This window comes from Protobothrops mucrosquamatus, unplaced genomic scaffold (assembly GCF_001527695.2).
Source record: "Protobothrops mucrosquamatus isolate PMUCROS unplaced genomic scaffold, P.Mucros_1.0 scaffold_134, whole genome shotgun sequence".
In the NCBI taxonomy this organism is placed as follows: Eukaryota; Metazoa; Chordata; class Lepidosauria; order Squamata; family Viperidae; genus Protobothrops; species Protobothrops mucrosquamatus.
Window position 1 is genome coordinate 423,689 of NW_015386210.1, and position 22,386 is coordinate 446,074.

The 22,386-nt window shown below is 41.0% G+C and overlaps 1 protein-coding gene across 3 annotated transcripts in view; it reads left to right on the plus strand.

The window, feature by feature from the left end:
- Positions 1-15,880, plus strand: part of BAG1 (BCL2 associated athanogene 1) — a 75,560-nt gene extending 59,680 nt beyond the window's left edge. Inside the window, exons 7-9 of one of the 3 annotated variants that reach the window (XM_015818192.1) lie at positions 4,222-4,256; positions 10,095-10,157; positions 15,375-15,880. In XM_015818192.1, the coding sequence (XP_015673678.1) occupies positions 4,222-4,256; positions 10,095-10,157; positions 15,375-15,464 (188 nt within the window). In that variant the 3' untranslated portion in view covers positions 15,465-15,880. The remainder of the gene's footprint in view (positions 1-4,221; positions 4,257-10,094; positions 10,158-15,374) is intronic. The other 2 variants (XM_015818208.1, XM_015818199.1) reach the window with 2 other exon arrangements.
- Positions 15,881-22,386: the final 6,506 nt, after the last annotated feature.

Genomic DNA, 22,386 nt, shown 5'->3' on the forward strand with positions numbered 1-22,386 from the left:
CCTCTGGTCCTGGTTGATGGTTTTGATGCAAATTTGTGCTTTGTGCTAGGGCGAGTGGATTTCTAAATTAAAATTAAAAATGAGTAAATTGAAGAATGTTTTAAGTATCATGTTTTAAGTCTTATGTTGGTATATAACCTCACTCATCTATCCAAAAGGAAACTGTAAATGATACAATATTTTCCAAGAAACAAATTGCAGATCTTTCAGTGGAAATGAAGTGATAGTGAAAAGGATTTTCATTAAACTAATATATCTATTGGGAACAAAGTCAGTTATGCCCCTTCTTGGAGATTCCTGATCTGTCCTATGAACAACTTCTTCCTTCAGAGGGTAAAGAAAGGCATCAAGTGAAGAATAGTTTAGATCTAACTATACATGAAGTGGAACATCAAAAGAATTATTGATTTTAAGGAAAACTATGCTACAGGAGGCAAGCTTTTCCATTGATTAATTGTTCTCCTTAGTTCCTAGCTGTATCTCTCTTAATGAGCTTCTACCCAATGCTTCTTCTCCCATCCTCAGGAGCTTTGGAGAATAAGCAGCTCCTCATGTACTGGGAGGCAGCTATCATATCACCCCTAATTTTTCTCTTCAAATTTGCAGACATATCTAGCTCCCTTAATCATTCCTCATATGATTTGTCCTGCAGACTCCTTACCTTTATAGGTCTTCTCTGCACTCTTTCTAGGGTCTCAGCATCTTCACTATATCATGGTGATCAGATTTGAATGTATTCCAAGTGTAGCCTCATTTGTACAGAATTAAGCAGTACTATCACTTCTTGTGTTCTTGATACAGTCCTTCTGTTGATGCAGCCTATGATTGCATTGTCTTTTTTGGCAGCTGCACATACTGCTGACTCATACCTAAGTGGATGTCCATCAGGACACCTAGATTTCTCTCACAGTTACTACTGGTGAGCTAGGTCCTATTCTGTGTATTTGATTTTTCCTGTCTAAATGCAGGACCTTACAGTTCACACCACTGAACTGCATCTTGTTGGCTAGGGCCCAATGCTCAAGTCTGCCAAGATGTTGAATCTATCCTCCAAAGTGTTAGCAATTCCCCCCAAGTTAATGTCATCTGCAAATTTGATGAGTCCCTCTTTCTATTCCCTCATCAAGATTATTTATGAAGATGTTGAAGAGCACTGACCCCAAAACAGAACCTTGAGGTACCCCACTGTATGTCTTTCTCTGTATAGATGTAGTTCCATTGAGGACTACATGCTGAGTGCAATTAATCAGCCAAATGCAAATTCATCTGATGGTGGTACTATTTATCCCTCACTGTTATACCTTACCAAGAAATAGTCTGTGTTCTACTTTGTCAAATGCCTTATTGAAAGATATTATATCTACAGCATTTTCCCTGATCCACTAATTTAGTCATTTTGTCAAAGAAGGTAATACGTTTTGTCTGGCATGATCTGTTTTTAACCCATGACGGCTTCTGGTTCATTTCTAGATGCTCACAAATTCAGTGTTTATCTTTTCCAGGAGTTTCCTGAATATTGATGTCAAGTTTTTTGGTCTATAGCAGCGGTTCTCAACCTGCGAGTCGCGACCCTTTTGGGGGTCGAACAACGCTTTCACAGGGGTCGCCTAAGACCATCGGAAAACACATATTTCCGATGATCTTAGGAACCGAGACACCGACGCCACCCTCCTCCTCCTCCTCCTCCTCCGGCTCCTCCGCCTCCAGGGCGCCCTTCTCCTCCAACAGCGCCTGCTCCTGCCGCCGCAGCGCCATCGCGCGCGCCCCCGACGCCACCCTGGGCTGGCTCAGCTGAGTGGGCAGCCGAGCCAAGCCAGGTCTTGGCGGCTGCTGGCGCTGCCGCTGGGCTGCTCCGCCGCTGCCGCCGCTGCTGGCTGAGCTGAGCTGTGGCGACAAGCCGGTCTCCACGCCTCCTGGTTGCCCGGCCGCGCTCTGCCCCTGGCCGCACTCCGCACTGTGCAGGAGCCTCCCCCGTGCCGCCCGGCCTGCCTCCCTCGCCGTCGGAGGCTACCTCGGCCCCATGGGGGTGCCGGGCAGGAGTGACTCCTTCCCGGCTCTCCGGGCTCCGGGCCTTAGAAGCAGCCAGGGGGCGGGGAAGAGGGTGAGGCGGTGGCGATGCCCGCATATGCATCGGAGGCCAGCCGGCCGGGCTGGGAGGGGAGAAGTGGTGCCTTCTGAGCAGGAGCTGGCGCTCCGGCCGCGTCCCTGCGTGCGATGGGCTGCGCAGCGTGGAAAGGGGCTCCTGCGACCTCGCTGCTGTGATGGTGCTCAGGAGGCTGGAGGGGCGGGCAGGTCCCGGGGGGCGGCTGGGAGAGGGCAAGAGGTGCCGGGATGAGGATGGGGGGCTCCAGGTTGGCGGGTGTGAGAGGGCAGCCGGCGGCTCCGAGGCGCGTGGATCCTTCGCGCAGCTTCCGAGGCCCCGGATGTGCCGCTTCTTGGCTCTCCACCAGGCTCTCCACCAGAGCATCCCCCCCCTCCCCGGGCAGTTGTGCGGAGCTGCTTGTGCGCCCTTGGCAGTGCCTCCCCCCTTCAATCTCCTTCCTTCTCCATCTCCTTCCTTCCTTCTCCATCTCCTTCCTTTCCCCTTCAATCTTTCTTCCTTCCTTCCTTCCTTCCATCTCCATCTCCATCCCTTTCCCTTCAATCTCTCTCTCCTTCCTTCCTCCTTCAATCTCCTTCATTCTCCATCTCCTTCCTTTCCCCTTCAATCTTCCTTCCTTCTCCATCTCCATCCTTTGCCCTTCAATCTCTCTCTCCTTCCTTTCTTCCCCCTTCAATCTCCTTCCTTCTCCATCTCCTTCGTTTCCCCTTCAATCTTCCTTCCTTCCTTCTCCTTCCCTCCCTCCCAACATTTTTGAGCAAGGAAGAGTAAGCTTCTCCAGCGAGCATTGCTATATTGTTTTTGTGATTAATCACTATGCTTTAATTATGTTCAATTCGTAACAATGAAAATACACCCTGCATATCAGATATTTACATTACTGTTCATAACAGTAGCAAAATTACAGTTATGAAGTAGCAACGAAAATAATTTTATGGTTGGGGGTCACCACAACATGAGGAACTGTATTAAAGGGTCGCGGCATTAAGAAGGTTGAGAACCACTGGTCTATAGTTTCCTGGAACCACTTTTTCCCCACTTTTATAAAATGGAAGCATAACAGCTCTTTTCCAGTTCTCTGGTATTTCCTCAGTACTCCAGAAGTTCTGAAAGATTTTATTCAGTACTTTGGAGATCACATCTGCCACCTTCTTCAGAAACTTGATGTAAACCATCTGATCCTGGCAATTTGAACTCATTTAGAATAGATAAGTGTTTTTTTACCAGCTTCTTGCCTATTTTGACCTGCGTTCTTGTTTTATCTCCCAAGATTCTGCTTTTGGTAGGTTGGACTATTTTTTTTCTTTTGCATGAAGACAGATGCAAAAAAATGAATTAAGCAGTTCTGCTTTCTCCCTGCCTCTTGTCACCTTCTTGCCATTTTCTCCCATTAGTGGACCAATAATGTCCTTGATTATTTTTCTTCTTCCTTACATATTGAAAGAAACTTTTTTGTTATTTTTGGCATTTGTTACAGGTCTTAGTTCAAATTTTGTCATTTGTCATTTGTTGTAAGTCTTAGATCAAGTCTTAATATTAGTGTTGAAAAAAACAAAAATATAATTTGGAAGGGACATGTCTGAATTGCAAGACAGGTACTTCCATTGAGTAAAGGAGACCTTTTTCCATTTATAAATACAAAGGCAAAAGACTAATACTAAGAAAAAGAAAAAATGAAAACTGCAGAGAGAAAATCAACAAAAATAAGAAAAAAGATATGTAAAGAAATGATACCTGCCTTCTACCTATTGTAAAAACTTAACATTCAATCCTAACCAGCAAATGTCCTTCAAAGGCAAATGAATGAACAAATGAATAAATGAATTTTAACCTTAATCAAATAAATCCACTTTGAATATCCAACTTATCACTTTATCTAAGAAATAAAGCAAAAGAAATCTTTTATCTGTTATTTATAAACAAATCTTAAAGCTTGGTCAGTCTTGGTCAAATAAAAATTTGCATTAATAGCTATTAAAAATTACAACATATATATTTTAACCCTGGTCAAGTATGTCTATTTTATATTCCTTCCATTTTTAAAAAAGATTCATATTTAATGCCTTCAAATAAGGTCTGAAAAGTTGATTCTTTATCTTTTTCTCTTCATCTCCTCTCAGGAACTCCTTCACTAGTTCTCTTTTGTAAATCCATGGTAAGAAAGATTTAAAGTTCCTTTTCTCATTTATTATTTGTATGATTCCCTTTATTTGTAATCCCCCAAGCATCCAGAGCTCTAAAACTTGCCACATATTGCTATTTTCTGGTCTTTTTATGAGAACTCTCTTTATGGAGCAAACTTGTAGTGATTATAGTCCTCTCCTGAGAAAAGTTCTGAAGAGTTGATCCATTCACTGGCTCCTCTTATCACTAAGGTTCTAACTCCATTGTTTTCCTGGAAGGACCAAATCTCACCAAATTATTAATTATCTGAGGAGACAGACCAGTGTTGGGGAAAAAAAACAGATCCCGTTCCAGTTCCATGCTGGGAATAAAATGGAGGCTGTTTAAAAAAGAAGGTTTCTGTTTATTGACGAGCAGAATCATCAACAGCATGCAGTTCTGGGACAGCTAACAAAATGGAGTTGAGAGTGGGTGGGTTTTTATACCTTCTTTGGGCTTTGTATTTGAGATGCCTGTTCCTGTGCAAGGAATTTGAGATGCCTGACCTGTGCATGAGCATGCCCTTTTGGTATTCTAATTATTGCTGCCCGACTCCTATTGTGGCTGGGAGGTCATTTCCTGTCCTTGGAACTGGGTGGGGAAATGTAAATTCTTAATCCCATCAGCTGTGGGGGCTGAAGGCATTTTGCTTATGAATAGTGTGCCTCAGTTTTTCTGAATGGATTACCAAATCTCCATTTCTAAAAACTTCAAGCTCTTCAGGTTTCCTGCAGCAGGAAGACTGGGGCAGCTTTCTGTCTTTGTTAAGATTTTTTCTCCTTTAGGGGAAACATTCTATCCTGCCTCATTTTAATTTTCCCGAAAATATTTCATTCTCTGGGGGGGGAGTACTGACTTTCTACAAGTCCCCAGTTTTGTGCTAATTCAAATATTTTCTGAAATATTTGTATTTTGCACAATTTTAGGTCCTGTCTGAGTAGACTTGGTATTTGTTGTCTTTTTGGCTCATCATTAAAGGATACCCTTTACTTGGGTGTCTGTTGAGATGGGAAGTGATTTTGCAGGCTACTGGGACAAGGGAAAATACACTGGTCGAAGAAGCAGAGAATCAATCCTATGATGGTTATCACTGTGGCTCCCAAAAGAAGAGCTTCCAGCCAGTGAAGGTAGAAAGAAAAATTATTGGATCCAATATTTTGTGCAAATTCTTTTAGATGTTTGATTCACTTTCTGTGAGCTTTCAGTCAGGTTTAAAGCAAGCACATGCCCCAAAATTCTTCACAGTCATGGTTTTGCCATAGCAAATAATTACTGGCTACCCATTTTCAAGGGTTGCTTCCTAAACCTGCCTTAGCTCTTAATTTAGTGCATGCAGGGTTTATGATGTAAAATTGAGGTTAGCCAGTGTGCAAGCCAAGCTATTAATATTTCTTAAATTGCACATAGCGAGCCCGAGGACTCCCACTAATGAGACCACCAGTGCAACATATTCTGCCTTACTAGGCAATATCATTTATGAGTCACAATCAGGGCTTGGGGTTTGGAGATCTTTTTTCTGCTACCTCCTCAGTGTGGGCATGCCCCCCCAATGGAATTTGCAGGAAGGTATGCATGCATAGGCCTTAGTGCCAAGGAGCAAGAGCTGGCCTTGGAGAGCTTTATACAGAGGTAGATGAAGCCTTAGTGTGGTTCTGGTTGTGTGTGTGTGTGTGTGTGTGTGTGTGTGTGTGTGTGTGTAGTTCTACAAGGCAGGTAATACAAACATCCTTCACATATCTCCCTCCCACTAAACAGAAGTCCAAGGTGTTCAGACTTCCTCTGCCAAACACTCCCAAATGCCATCGCTCCATGAATCCATTCAACTGGCTAATTGCAACATAAATGAGGCAAGAAAGAAAACCTTACAATAAGTTTCCACCTTCCCCCCATAGTTTTTCCAGTTGTCTTCTGAGGCTTTACGTGGGGCCAATGGATCCATACGTCCTTCTTTTCTCTGCAGCTTTCACAGGCATCTAGGTGATATAGAACCTGGGAAGATCTGTTCCACTCTGGTTGCAGGGTGACTTTCTAGTGGATGGCTAGATCCATACCCAATTCCCTGGCTCAAATGAATGGAGGGTCTCCTCTGGAGGCAGCGTCTAGGTCATGTGTTCTTCTTCCAAAGGTTGTGGAGTCATCTGTGCAGGGTTGAATGATATGAGAACAGGGTCCCCTCCCCCTTTGTGGATGACCCTCCCAGAAGAGGCATTGTTGGTCTGACATAGGAATGGAGAACAGAAAATAAGAGATGGGAGGTAGAGTGGGATGGGTAGCTTGCAGGCAGGGTTTAAAAAGACATTCATACTACAGTTGTTAAAGAAACAGATGAGACCAGTCACAACAAAATGGGAACACCACAGATGAGGAAAAAGAGAAGCTGGATTCTGGTAATAAGGCAAAAGATGTCTGCTGATGAAAGAACAAGAAAAGAAGAAGGATGTAACATCTGAAACTGAACAAATGCAACATAAATTTTGTAAAGCACATGTTAAGCAGTACTTAAGGACTGGCAGCTTGAGAATGCTGGGGAGCTTGAGAATGCTTGGGTGTCCTCCTGGATCCACGGCTGACACTGGAAGACCATTTGTCGGCCGTGACCAGGGGGGCGTTTTATCAGGTTCGCCTGATCCACCAGTTGCGTCCTTTTCTGGACCGGGACGCTCTGCGCACGGTCACTCAAGCTCTCGTCACCTCCCGCCTGGACTACTGCAATGCCCTCTACATGGGGCTCCCTTTGAGGAGCACCCGGAGACTTCAACTGGTCCAGAATGCGGCCGCGCNTAATTGGAACACAGCTTCGAATATTTGGTTTTAATTTGGTTTTAGAGGGGTTTTTATTTTTATTGATATGTGTATCTGTTTTAATATGCTGTGCACCGCCCTGAGTCCTGCGGGAGAAGGGCGGTATAGAAATTAAAATAATAATAATAATAATAATAATAATAATAATAATAATAATAATAATAATAATAATAATAATGCTGAAAGTTCCAAATAATTTTATAATCCTAATACTTTAATGTGTACAAATTGCCAGAGGCAGGAGAGTCTACCTTTGACATTTGATGGCATTTGGCCTGGCATTATCAATACACAATTTAGATGAAAAGACATTATTTTAGAGATTGAAAAAAATGCTTATATGTTCCAGGTTTAGTTCCATAGTAATTTTACTGACTACTGAAAGGATAAGAAAAGTAACTTAAGAAAAAAGTTATTTCCCTGCAGGCCCAAACTTGAGCTCGTGAAGCTCCTGTGGGTGGACATACCTCATGTTTCAGGAAAAGGATAGACAGATAAAACCCATTTACAACACTTACAGAAAATGCACAAATAAAAAATTTCCTCTAAATGAGCTTAAAACATTCCCTCCTGACAACCTTGGGCTGTTCTTAAAGGTACAGAGGAGAGGAATAAGGGAACTCAGTTCTCTTCACCCTATTTTGCTGGCCAGGCAAACTAATGTGAAGGTATTTCCTTTAGTGGCTTATTTTAACATTTTTTCCTAGCAGAATTGAAAATTCTTTTCTCTAGAGGTTAGAGACATTTAACAGTTACATGTACCTAACAGATAAATATATACATAAAAAGACAAGGGAAAGAAAAGGGAAGGAAAACAGAACTCTCAAGTTTACACATCCTGGTCATTCCCACTATAAATCTCAGTTAACTCAAATTAGGGAAGGCAAAAATCTTAACAAACATAATAAGTGGTTGCATAGAAAAGAAAGAGAGAGGTAAAAAATCAATGTTCCTAAGTCTCTTTATAAACATCCGCCCTGCCTGAGGTTTTCAAACCAAAAAGGAGTCTGGGAGGACTTCTGCAGTAGTACGGGCACCTCCTACTGAATAGACCTACTTGGTGACTTCCCAGCTGGTTGCCCAGGTCCAATTCTCTCACTCACTTTTCTGTTCCATTTTCACACAACCTCTACCTTTTCCCTAACAAAAGATCCTATGCTCTGGCCAAACCCCCTTGCTTTCCAGGATCTGTCAGTTGAACAGATCTTTTTGTGACTAGGAAAGACATAGAGGGAGAAGGATCCAGCTGTGATTGGGAGAAGGTTCCTTTTGCTCACACAGACAGGCATACAGACATTTCCCTCGCTCCCCTGGGCTTTAAAGGTTAAAATTTAGAGGTACTCATCTTCTTTCCAAACAGGTTGAGCTCAAAACTTTCTTTACTACCCTTGCTCCAAATGGGCAGGGTCTGGGAAACCTACCCACAGACACAATGGATCTGCTGCCAGCAAGGTGGAGGCTTACCCAGGCCCAGTCCATTGGTTAGATTAGCTTGGAGTCCCATCTGTGGTGCCGGATTGTTGGACAAAAAAGCCAGGTTCAGTTCCAAGCTGGGAATAAAATGGAGGTTGCTTAAGAAAGAAGGTTTCTGTTTATTGATGAGCAGAACCAGCAACAGCATGCAGTTTTGGGACAGCTGACAAAATGGAGTTGAGAGTGGGTGGGTTTTTATACGTTCTTTGGGCTTTGTATTTGAGATGCATATCTTAAAGACAGAAAGCTGCCCCAGTCTTCCTGCTGCAGGAAACCTGAAGAACTTGAAGTTTTTAGAAATGGAGATTTGATAATCCATTCAGAAAAAGTGAGGTACACTATTCATAAGCAAAGTGCCTTCAGCCACCACAACTGATGAGATTAAGAATTTACATTTCCTCACCTAGCTCCAAGGACAGGAAATGACTTCCCAGACACAATAGGAGACAGGCAACAATAATTAGAATACCAAAAGGGCATGCTCATGTCAAAGTACATTGCACAGGAACAGGCATCTCAAATACAAAGCCCAAAGGAGGTATAAAAACCCCCCTATTCTCAACTCCATTTTGTCAGCTGTCCCAGAACTGCATGCTGTTGCTGGTTCTACTCATCAATAAACAGAAACCTTTTTTAAGCAGCCTCCATTTTATTCCCAGCTTGGAACTGAAATTGTTTTTTCTTTCAACACCAGGAAACATAATTATTTCAGTGTTTTCCAAAGAACATATAATCCAGTGAGCTGCAAAATACTATTTTGAGTTGTTGATCAAAATAATATAATTGAGCATGACCTTAGTTTTAAATTAGAGCAAAACCCTGCATGATACAGGATTAATTTCCTGATTGTATCTATTTTATGAAAAAAGCTAATTAAAAATGACTCTATAAAGATGTTTAAGTGGCTGATATTAATATTTTGAAATCTTGTTTCTAAACTATTAGTGCTTTTCCTATTTGTTTTCAAAATCTTGTCTCATGTAGTTGTCTTTCATTTTCATATCTTTATGAAAAATATATGTTCTGCAGCATTGTGTTGACATTAGCTTAATGCTTTTATAAATCCTGAAAAGAGATTCCAAAAGACCAAAAATTCCAAATAACAAAGGTTTTTTTCCTCTCTCTCAAGAATATTAATAGGATCTGGAAAGAGAATAATTATTTCTAATTCAGCAATATTTATCAGTAGTTTATTGTCAGCTTCTTTAAAGCTTTTATTTATAAATATATTTATTAACATTTCTCTTCACAGACAAAGTGGGAGCATGGAATTTCATTTTCCCTTGTTGGCAAACTTTTGAAGCCATTATTCCTCTACCAGAATTCAACATTTAATAATGGGAGTCAATTTACCTTTTAAATAACAAGGGCTCCAAGATGTCTATGGAAATTCTCAGTCATCCAGGTCATGATTGCCCCAAAGGTGCTTTTCCAAGAGGCAACTGGACTTCTTTGTTTTTCCTTGAAGACATTTCGCTTCTCATCCAAGATTTATTTTTATTCTTCTCAGATTGTACCAGACAATTTTAATGATATTTATTTTTATTCTTCTCAGATTCTACCAGACAACTTTAATGATAGTAAACAAAAAAAGAAAGGGCTAGTGAAAAAAATTCAGGTAAGTTCCATAATAAAGTTAGAGTGTTTTGCATGTAAAGCAGAGATTAGAAAATCAGAAATTGCAAATGGTTAAAAGTGCATTGGGAGTGTTGTAACTTCAGACTTGCAAGATACGGTTAATGTAGCTTTAAAATAGATTTAGCTAAAATGTGTGGGATACGGCTAAAGCATATTTCAGAGGGTTGGCTATAACTTATATCGCTAAAAAGAATAAAGAAAAGAAACAAAACAATTAAAGTTGAAGGAAGAATTCAGAAAGTTAGAATCAGAATTACAAATAGATCCACAAAAGAAAATACTTAAGAAACAAATGGGGATAATAAAACATAAATTAATTCTAGCCAGATGGAAATAATGGCTCAACAGATTAAAAGGGCTAAACAGAACTTCTTTGAAAATGCCAACAAGCCGGGGAGATGGTTAGCATATAGACTGAAAAAAGAAAGAAAAAAATGATAAACAAGCTGCAAGATCCAAAAGGTGAATTACAGTTTCAAAATGATACAATTAAAAAAAATATTAAAAATTATTATGAGATACTTTATAAGGCAGAGGAAATTCCAAAAGAAAAAATACAGCAGTATTTAAAAAAAGCAGACTTAACAAAAATTTCAGAGAATATTCGAAACATATTGAATGGAAAAATATCAGTGATGGAGATTATAGAGGCTACAAAAAGGCAAAAAAATGATAAGACTCCTGACCCAGATGGATTACCTGCAGAGTTTTATAAATCATTACAAGATGTATTAAGTCCGATCCTGAAAGAATTGTGTAATGGAATACTCCTGGAGGCTAAAATACCAAATACATGGACTGAAGCCAATATTACTTTAATACCCAAAGAAGACTCTGATTTAATGCAAATAAAAAATTATAGACCAATATCACTATTAAATGTACATTATAAAATCTTCGCCTCAATAATGGCAGAAAGACTAAAGAAATTTTTGATCGAATTTATACATATAGACCAAAATGGTTTTCTACCTAAAAGACAGGTAAAAAATAATTTAAGAATGATTCTTGATGTGTTAGAGTACTATGAAGTTCATTCAGGGAAATAGATGGCTTTAATATTCCTTGATGAACAGAAAGCATTTGACAATGTAAACTGGCAATTTATGTTCCAGCAACTTGCAGAAATGGGCTTTGGAAAAAACTTTATAAATGTAATCAAAACAATTTATTGTAAACAAACAGCTAAAATAATTGTAAATGGAGATTATACAGAAAACTTCAACATTAAAAAGGGCACAAGACAGGGATGCCCACTATCTCCATTACTATTTATACTAACATTGGAAGTACCGAATAGAAATATTAGACAAGATATAGAAATTAAAGGACTGGAGATAAAAGATGAAAAATATAAACTACAAGCATTTGCAGATGATTTGGTTTTCATATTGGAAGATCCATTGGAAACAAGCACTAACCTTATGGAGAAAATAGAAAAATTTGGAGAAGTGGCAGGGTTGACAATAAACAGAGAAAAGACTAAAGTGCTAACAAAGAATCTAACAGAAAACAAAAAAAATCAACTAACAAAAAAAAAACAAATCTTCAAATAGTTAAAAAAGTTAAATATTTGGGAATTTATCTAACAGCAAGATGTGTAACAATAAAAGAAGATAACTATGTAAGACTGCTAAAACAAATAAAATTGGATTTGGAAAAGTGGAAAAACTTCCAACTTTCAATGTTGGGGAGAATAGCAACAGTGAAAATGAGTATCTTACCAAAAATACTCTTTTTATTTCAGACGATTCTTGTAAGGTTGGGAAAAGCCTTTTTTGATGAACTGAATACAACAATATTGAAATTTATCTGGCAAGGGAAAAAAAGCTAGAATTAGATTGAAAATGCTACAAGAAGCGAAAGAAAGTGGAGGATTTCGACTGCCGGACTGGATGTTATACTCCCAAGCAACTATTCTAACATGGTTTAAAGAATGGATAATGCTTAGAGACAAAAGACTATTGTATCTAGAGGGACATGACCTACAAATTGGTTAGCATGCCTTTCTGTGGTATGGGAAGAATAAAATACATAGATACTTTCAAAACCATTTTATAAGGAATGCACTTCTTTCTGAGTGGGAAAAAATAAAAGAAAAAAATTATATTAAGATACCTGGATGGCTTTCAACAATGGAAGCTTTTGCTTACCCAAATTTAATTAACTACGATAAAGTTGTGACTTATAAAGGTATTTTGGACAATGAAGGAAAATTGAAAGACAGACAAGATTTACAAGAACAAGGTATTGATTTAGCATGTGGCCATATCTGCAAATTCAAACAAGATATGAAAAAGATGCTAAAACAATGGGATTTTATAAAGAACAGACAGAATTTGATCAGATACTGTTAAAAACAGACGAAAAGTTGATTAAGAAACTCTATAGATTTCTGTTAAATTTAAAGATGGAGGAAGAACAAGTAAAAGAAATAATGATAATATGGGCAAAGAACTTTGGATATAATATAAAATTAGAAGACTGGCAAAAGTTATGGGAAAGAAATGTTAAATTAAATAAGGCAGTGGCATATAAAGAAAATTTATATAAAATATTTTACAGATGGCATATGACACCAGTGAGATTAGCAAAAATGTTTAAAAATACTTCAAACAACTGTTGGAAATGCAAACAAAGACCAGGTACTTATTATCATATCTGGTGGACATGCCCTAAAGCAAAAAGATTTTGGGTTAAAATACATTTATGGTTGGAGAAAATGACTAAAAAACAAATAGACATTAAGCCAGAATTATTTTTGTTAGGAATAATAGGAGCAAATTATGAGAAAGATTGCATATATTTAATACTACAAATACTAACAGCAGCAAGAATTGTATTTGCCCAACATTGGAAAAATGAAAATTTACCAGTTGAAGAAGTACTAATTAAGAAAATTTTAGAGTGTGCAAAAATGGATAGATTGACTTTAAAAATAAAGAGAAAGTTAGAGTGTTTTGCATGTAAAGCAGAGATTAGAAAATCAGAAATTGCAAATGGTTAAAAGTGGTGTTGGGAGCATTGTAACTTTGGACTTGCAAGATATGGTTAATGTAGCTTTAAAATAGATTTAGCTCATCATGTCTTGTTTCCTGTCTGGTATGTTCAGGAGGCTGACAGAACTCCAGCATAGAATCCTTTTTCGCTTATATAACAAGACTATGGGGTTGAATAAGACACAGTTCATTTCCACCCAAGCCTTCAGAGCCACAAGTTTACTAAGTCAGCACTGAAATAGCATCACATCCTTGGCCAAAGGTAGAGTTGTATCAATCAATCAATCAAAATGTATTTATAGTCCAAACCAAAGACAATAAAAGACCAGCAAATAATACACTGATTAAGTAAGTAGTACTGCATCCAATGCTATCAAATAACGTTACCCAGCCATTTCATGTAACAGTTAAAGATGAGTGATCAGAACCTTGTGGCATTCCACACTGTAGGGACCTAGGTCTAGACCTGTCTTCCTCCACTAACACCAACTGGAAACAGTTACAGAGAAAAGAGAAGAAAACAGTTCCTGAAGCCTGTCCAGCAAGTTCTTATCTTCATTATTTTATGAGAGTTAAATACACATTTATATTTGAAGAATAAAAGTTGAACACATAATTTAATACTTGCAAATTTTTGCATTAGAATAGCTAAATGTCATTGATTACATAGATCTTTTTAATACTACTTATATATTCTTATATAATAATACATCAGAATTGTATACCTTTCTGTGTGTAAGCTTGTGTGTTTATGCATTTGTTCCAGAAACCATCTTCAAAAAGGATTATGATAAAAAATAATTAAATTAATAATTATCCATTAAAATTAATCTCTAAACTAAAGTACTAATAATCAATAATTTATAAAATTATTTCCATGTGCATATGCCACCATTCTTTCATAAACCAAAACACAGACCTATACAATTCCATCTTTCTTTCCAGAAAAAATAGCAAAAAAAAGATAATAGGATGTAAATAGGGTAAATGAATAACAGAATAACAGAGTTGGAAAGGACCTTGGGGGTCTTCTAGTCCAGACCCCTGCTCAAGCAAGAGACCCTATACCGTTCCAGACCAGCGGCTGTCCGGTCTCTTCTTGAAAGCCTCCAGTGATGGAGCACCACAACTTCTGAAGGCAAGCCATTCCACTGGTTAATTGTTCTCACTATTTGGAAATTTCTCCTTAGTTATAGATTGCTTCGCTCCTTGATTGGTTGATTGTTTTTTTCTCTTGCCTTCTGGTGCTTTAAAAAATAGATTGACCTTCTCTTCTTTGTGGCAGCCCCTTAAATATTGGAACATTGTTACCATATCACCCCTGGTCCTTCTTTTCACTAGACTGCATACCCAATTCCTGCAACTGTTCTTTGTATGTTTTACCCTCAGACTCCTAATCATCTTTGTTTCTCTTTTCTGCATTCTGTCCAGAGTCTCAACATCTTTTTTATAATATGGTGACCAAAACCAGTATTCTAAGTGCAGTCTTATTAAGGCTTTATAAAGTGGTACTAATACTTCACATGATGATTTTACTCCTCTGTTAATGCAACCTAGGATTATATTGGCTTTTTTGGTGGCTGCTGCATACTGCTGGCTTATATTTAAGTGATTGTCCACTAGGACTTCAGCCTCTCACAGTTACGGCTGTTGAGGCAGGTTTCACCTAATCTGTACTTGTACATTTGGTTTTTCTTGCTTAAGTGTAAAACTTTTCTCTCCATTGAATTTCATTTTATTAAATAGGCCCCAGTGTTCAAGTCTTCTGGGGTGTTGGTTATTCCTGCCAGTTTAGTGCCGTCTACAAATTTGATGAGTTTCCCTTTTGTTCCCTCATCTAAATCGTTTATGAAGATGTTGAAGATTCTTGGGCCTAAAACGGAACCTTGGGTACCCCTCTGCTTACTTCCCTCCATATAGATGTAGTTCTATTAGGGACTATATGTTGAGTGTGGTTTGTCAATCAGTTACTTTGTCAAATGAAGAGTAGCTGCACTAGGGGGGAGAAGGAAAATGAAAGGGAGGAAGAAAACTGTGTTAATATTATAATAATATATGGAAGAAGATGCTCTAGTAGAATTGTCTGTGGTGTTCAGTGTATAATTAATAACTAAAATAAATTGTCACTTTTATCTTAGAAATGTAGTAGGAATATTACATTTTGACAAATATTGCTTTGTCTTTATTTTTGTTTTCAGGCTTTTCTTGCACAGTGTGATACAGTAGAAGGAAATATTAGTCAAGAAATGGATAAACTACACTCAAAGAATATGGTTCTTGCAGAATGAAGCTCTTTTAAGTAACTAGAATAATGAATTGCTCTGTGAGCAGAAAGAACTGTTTGCTCTTGCTTTTGGAACAGTTATTCAAGTGTTCAGAATTTTAGTTTTAGTAGAGTTTTGTGAGAGCGTTGCATGTTAGCTATTGTTTATTCATCAATATGTATTCTGGTTATATTTAAGGATAGTCTTCAGACACACAACCCATCTCTATTTGTTTATTATTTTTCCCTTGCTACATTGCAATATATCGTTGTCTGAACATACATATTTCAGCTGTTGTGGTTTCAGTATTTCTATCAATAACTTTTATGGATGTTGTACAATCAAATCAAATATCTTTTATCATTGTCATTGAAAATAAACTCAATAAACAATGTAATACATTGCAACAAATATCCTACCACATTATATGTGTATGAATATATGACATATATATGATTATATCTGTATGCATATATATCACATATATATGATTATATGTGTATGAATATATATGTGTGTATGAATATATATGAAAATATATGTGTGTATGAATACATATTTGTACAACAGTGGATTGGAGTGCCCACGGCAGCAGCTGAGAGTAGTGTGGCAGATCAGCAGTGGCTGAGGGCAGTGTGGTGGACAGCTGCACAGCAGCTAAGTGGAGCAGAACACCCAGATCAGTGCAACATACCTGAAAACCCTGGCAGTGGCCAGGCAAATGAAGGGCAAGAAGGCAGGTGTCAGATGTCCACCTAGCAAATCCAAGAAAGAAACTCCTGGGACATTCTTCTTCCCAAAAGTATTCAATACTTTTATTGAATACACTACATTGGCACAAAAGAAGCAAAACCAGTTCTGAATTTCCCGCTCAGAAGTCCACATAATTAAACCTGCATTACCCCCTTTGCCCATTCTCTTCAGTCCATTGCATTGTCCAATCAACTACACTCCTTTTGTTATGAGAATTGCCTGGATTGTTCAAGTACCTGTGCAGCATGACCTTGAAGGGGGAAGCAGGGCCTCATAATCTGTAGATGGATTCCTAGCATTCCATTACCACCCCAAGCAATTCAACTACCCCCCTCCTGATAGTTGTCAAGTTGAGAGCAGAGAAGAAACTAGGTGAAAAGCGAATCACTCTTGGCATGCTGACCCCCTGGAAAAATGATACATCTGGAATGAACACAAACACATTATCATACACAATCTACCATCTACAAAACACAGTTTCACTTTGGTCATTTAGGGTACTTGGCATGAAACTTCTTTATTAATTTAGCTGCTTTAATGTCCTTTGTCACCACCCATTCAGCATCCGCTACAAGATAGCCCTTCCATCACATAAGGTACTGCAATTTTTCCTGTGGTGCCTAGAGTCCAAGACGTCCTTAATCTCATAGTGTTCCTCCCCTTTCATAAGGATTGGAGGTGGAGAGATCCCTCCACTGGCCTTAGCTTAGAAACTCAAATGGACTTTAGTAGACTGCAATGAAACACTGGGTGGACCTGCCTATGACTTCTCAATATCTGTAACTTCACTGTCAGCGGATTTATAATCCACACAATGGAGAAAGGACCTATATATTTAGGACCCAGCTTTTTACAGAGCTGTCTTAGGTTTAAATACTTTGTGGACAAGTACACTTTATCACCCACTCTGAACTCCCTTTGAGGGATCTCTTCTAATTGGCTTTTTCCAGTCCTCTCTTGCTTTCCCTAGTGGCTTATTCACCATAACCCATGTGCCTCTCAGAGAGTCCACCCATTTCCTTTAGTGTTGCGGAGGTCCCAGGGAAAAGCTCCAGCATGGCTATGAACTCAACCCCCCATAGTGACCTTAAAAGGGGTAAGTCCCATGTTGCTATGCACCGAGTTATTGTAAACCACTTCAATGAACAGCAGCAGCTCAGCCCAGTTAGTCTGCTGATAATTTATATAACACCTTAGATATTGTTCCACCATTGAGTTCACTTGCTCTGCTGATCTGTTAGTACTGGGATGGAAATTGGAGCCAAGCTCCTGGGATGAGCCTACCAGGCTCATGAACTCCTGTCAGAACTTTGCAGTAAATTGCACCCCCTAGTCCGAGATAATCATCTTTGGGACCCTGTCCAGTCTGTAAACATACTGCACAAACATTTTTGCTAGGAGTTGGCCTGAGAAAAGCTTTGGGCATGGTATGAAATGTGCCTGCTTGGAGAATAGGTCAACAATGGTCCATATTACAGTATTCCCACCACTTTCTGGCAGCTCAACTATAAAGTCCATGGCTATCTACCTAACCAGTTAACAAATGTATGTAAGAAGCATACCACAGTAGTAATGGGAGATTTCAACTATCCAGATATCAACTGGGAGATCAAATAGATTCTTAACCAACTTAGCCAACATCTTTGTCACCCAAAAAGTGGAGGAGGGAACTAGATGTAAAGCTATACTGGACTTAAGTCTTACTATACTGGAATTTAATATAATGAAAACACTAGCAATAGAAAACAACTCAACCAGTGTCTTAAACTTCAAAAGATTTCTCAGAATTAAAACTGCCCCCATGGCCATGTCACTAGCATCTGCTTGGATCCTGAATGGCTTCTCTGAATTTGGGTGTCTCAAGATTGGCTCAGCAGCGAAGAATCTCTTTAACTTTTTGAAGCCACTTGGCACTCTACAGTCTAGTTCAAGGGTTGACTTGGTCTGGGCTTCATTCCCTCCCTCATTTTTAGCAGGTTCATGCTGGGTAGGGCTATCTGTGCGAACATGGGAATGAATTGCCTATAGAATTTGCAAACCCCAGGAAACTCTTCAGTTGCCTTTTGGTCCATGGGGCATCCCATTCTAAGATTGCTCTCACTTTTCCCAGGTCCATTTTTACCTGCCTGGATATGTGGTAAACTAAGTACTCTAGACTGTTCTTGTGGAAGTCACATTTGGATAACTGTGTACAGCTGGGCTTTTAGCAGCTTCTCTAGCACAGCTCTCACTAGCTTTTAAGTGCTCTTCCATGGTCTCAGTATAGAATAAAATATCATCCAAGTACACTAGCACCATTTTATACAGGTGTTCATGTAGGACTTCATTTATCAGTTGCAGGAAAATGGCAAGTGCCCCTTGCAGCTTGAACGGCATCACCCAAAATTGGTAGCATCCCAAGGGGCAGTTGAACGCGGTCTTCCCCTTCCCTAATCTGCACTCAGTAGTATGCTTCCCTCAAATCCAACTTGGTTAAAATCTTTCCTTTGGACAAATAACCTAACATGTCCTTCATCAGGGGAAACAGGGTAGATGTTCTTCATGCAAATGGCATTTATCTTCCTATAATCCACGGACATTCTTAGGGACTCATCTAACTTCTCCTTGAAGAACACCAGGGCTGCTACCCTCGACTTGACTGGCTGGATGAAGCCCCTTGCTAGTTTCTTGTCTATGAATCCTCTAAGCTCCTTCATCTCCCTGGGTGTCATGGAATACATCTTTGGCTTTGGCAGTTTAGCCCCCGGTATAATTTCAATGGCACAGTCCATTGGATGGTGAGGCAGTAGCACATCTGACTCCCTCTTGCAGAACATCTCAGCAAGATCGCAGTATATCCCCAGAATGAACGGTTCTAACCTCTCAGCCTCTGTTGTGCATTAGCAAGATCCACTTTTGCCTCCCTAACCATAGGCTCATGGCTGGCACTTGGTGCTTTCCTCAGTTTCTGCTACTTAGCCACCCTTTTTTTCATGCGCCACTTGCTATTGTCCCAGTCTACTGCCGTATTCCACTTCTTCAGCCAGCCCAGCCCCAGGATCATAGTCTCAGTCATTCAAGGGGCTGCAATAAAACATGCTTCCCAATCCTTAGGCTCACTGATTTTGTCAAGTAAATCACTGGCACTCCCCCCCCAATAAGGGAACCATCTAGCTCAGGGGTGGGCAAACTTTTTGACTCGAGGGCCGCAATGGGTTCATATATTGGACCCGGGGGCCGGACCAAGAGTAGATGGACGGTGTGTATGTGTGAATTAATATAAATTAAATTTACATTTGTAACATTAAATGTTTAGATTAATTTAAGGTAGAAAAGCATAAAAAGAGTTATTTTACAAAACTTTTATGCANTCTGCAGTTACAACTTACCACAGTGCAGAATACAATACCATCAAAAGTGATATTTTTGCTCTTTTTTTTTCTACTTCCATCCATTTCCAAGCTTCTTTCTTCTTATCAGTCCCTCCCCTCTTCCCCCACTAGCTGCTGGCCAGCCCAGCCAATCCAGCTCCTTGCAACTCCCTAGCCAGCCACCGGGAGCACTAGATAAATTATTCATTTATTCACCTCACTAGACACAGCATGAGGTGAATAAATGAATACATTATCTAGTGCTCCGCGGGCCGGCTTGAAACGGCCGCCGGGCCGTATACGGCCCACGGGCCGTAGTTTGCCCATTGCTGATCTAGCTGTTCAAATCCCACAGGCCACCTTAGTTTCCTGAGTCTCAACCCCAATTTTTCCATGGTTGGCAAGCTGATCAGGCACCAGATGCAACCTGAGTCTAACAGAGCCATGAGGATATCTTTTACTTTGAGTAGGGGAGAAAGATCTCTACCTGAGTAGTCATAAGGGTGATGGTGCCACTTACCATTGGGTCGTCTTCCCCCTTGCTGTCACACTCATAAAAGACCAAACCAGACTTATCAGAGGTCAAAGTTCCCTCCCCTTCGCTGGATAGGCAGGGAAACCTCCATGACCTGTTGCGCAACCCACATATTTTCCTTTGGCTTTGCCGGCAGTTTTTTCCCCCTTTGGCTGGGCTGGGGTCTGCGATGCAGATGCTGGATGCAGAGCCAAGCAGTTGGCCACTCGGTGGTCTTCCTTCTTGCATCAGAAGCAGGCTTCTAGGATTCAGCAGGGCTTCTCCTGGGGTCCAAGGGGTACTGCCCTTCCCCTCCCGGGCTGCAAGGCATCTTTTAGCAGGGCCAGCTTTTGTGGGCAGCATGCTATCGGTACTCCATTAGGTCTAGCTCCACATTAATGGCCAGCTGGTACTATGCCCTAAGGTCATTAGGCATCCCCCGAGGTAGGCAGTTGTGTACAACAGGGCTTTTCAACCAGTGGTACGTGTACCACTAGTGGCACGCGACCACCTGACTGGTGGTACGTGGTGTCGCCTTCCTCCCCCCGCTGCCCCCCCTAGGGCGTCGCCTTCCTCCCCCCCTCCTTCACAGCTCACTTGCTTGTTGAAATTGAAAACAAGCTGCTTGGCGAGGGCCTGCAGGAACCTTACTGAGGGCGCGTGAAGAGCGCAGGCGCAGAGCGAGGCCCCACCCTTCCCAGGGACTCCTTGTGCAGGATCCATGTTGCCCTTCCCCCCCTCTTCTTACTTCAGAAGTAAGTGCGAGCCTGAAGGGAACAGATCCATCCATTCGCAGGTAGGTGTTTAAGACCTCTCGCGTTGCGGCCCTGAGTGCCAACCTCACAACTGCCCCCTCCTTTTCCCCCTTCTCTCTCTCTCTCTCTGTTGCAGCCTCACTCTCTTCCATTTTCTTTTCCTCTTCGCCCCCTCCCGCGAGCTTGCGATACCCCTCACGGACCTCATGTTGCCTCCCCGAGCTCGAGTCTTTTCCCCCTCTCCTCTTCCCGAGGTGCCCGGCTTTACAGAGGGGAAAGCAAAGCTCACGCTCTCCCAGAGGACTCATCCTGCAGCAGCAGGTGGGAATCCAGGCCGTTTGTTTTGTTTTGTTTTGTCGATGCACGCCAGGCGAAGCCATCAGCATGTGGGTGTGGAGGGAAAAACGCGCCCGCCTGACTCCCTCTTCCCCCCCCCCTGCGTGTTTCACACCAAGTAAGCCTTCCCCATCTCTGTCACGGCCAGCCGGCCCGCCCACCAGTTTCCCCTTTCGGGCCAGGAGAAGCGCAAAGAGTTGCCTGTATCGCAGGCTTAAAGTTTTTTAATTTGCAGCTTTTAGGAGCAGTGTAAAGGCAATCGCGTGCACGGGGCGAGTTGCTAGAAGTATTTCGCTGGGGGATAGGGGAGGAGGTAGAGGACGAGGCTCTGGCAGGTCTTGTGCTGTGTGTGTGTGTATGTATGTATGTATGAATCACAGACTCCTTCCCAGCTCAGAAAACGAGTGAGCAAGATTGCCGGAGCAGGGATAAACAGGCAGGCGTCCCTGCCTGCTTTGCGTGGAGGGGGGGGGAAGAGCCTGAAGAAGACGGAGGGCTGTAATAGTTTGTCAGAAAGTTGCTGGGGGTGGGGGAGGAGGATGAGGTTCTGGCAAGTCTTGTGCTTTGTGTGTGTGTGTGTGTGTGTGTGTGTATGTATGAATCACAGACTCCTTCCCAGCTCAGAAAACGAGTGAGCAAGATTGCCGGGGCAGGGATAAACAGGCAGGCGTCCCTGCCTGCTTTGCGTGGATGGGGGGGGGAAAGCCTGAAGAAGACGGAGGGCTGTAATAATTTGTCAGAAAGTTGCTGGGGGTGGGGGAGGAGGATGAGGTTCTGGCAAGTCTTGTGCTTTGTGTGTGTGTGTGTGTGTGTGTGTGTATGAATCACAGACTCCTTCCTAGCTCAGAAAACAAGTGAGCAAGATTGCCGGACCAGGGATAAACAGGCAGGCCTGCTTTGCGTGGATGGGGGGGGCAGAAGAGCCTGAAGAAGACGGAGGGCTGTAATAGTTTGTCAGAAAGTTGCTGGGGGTGGGGGAGGAGGATGAGGTTCTGGCAAGTCTTGTGCTTTGTGTGTGTGTGTGTGTGTGTGTGTGTATGTGTATATGTGTCGTTTGGGTGTGCTCAGAAACACAAGGAAACAACCAAGTTCAGAGAGCACCAAGGACCCCTCATGTCAAACCTGAGCTATAAATACTTTCCTTTATCAGTTGAATCAAAGTGTTATTCTTTTCAATATTTCTCAACTTTACTGCATCCTTCTGGGTTGCATTATCATTATCATCATCATAACTTTAT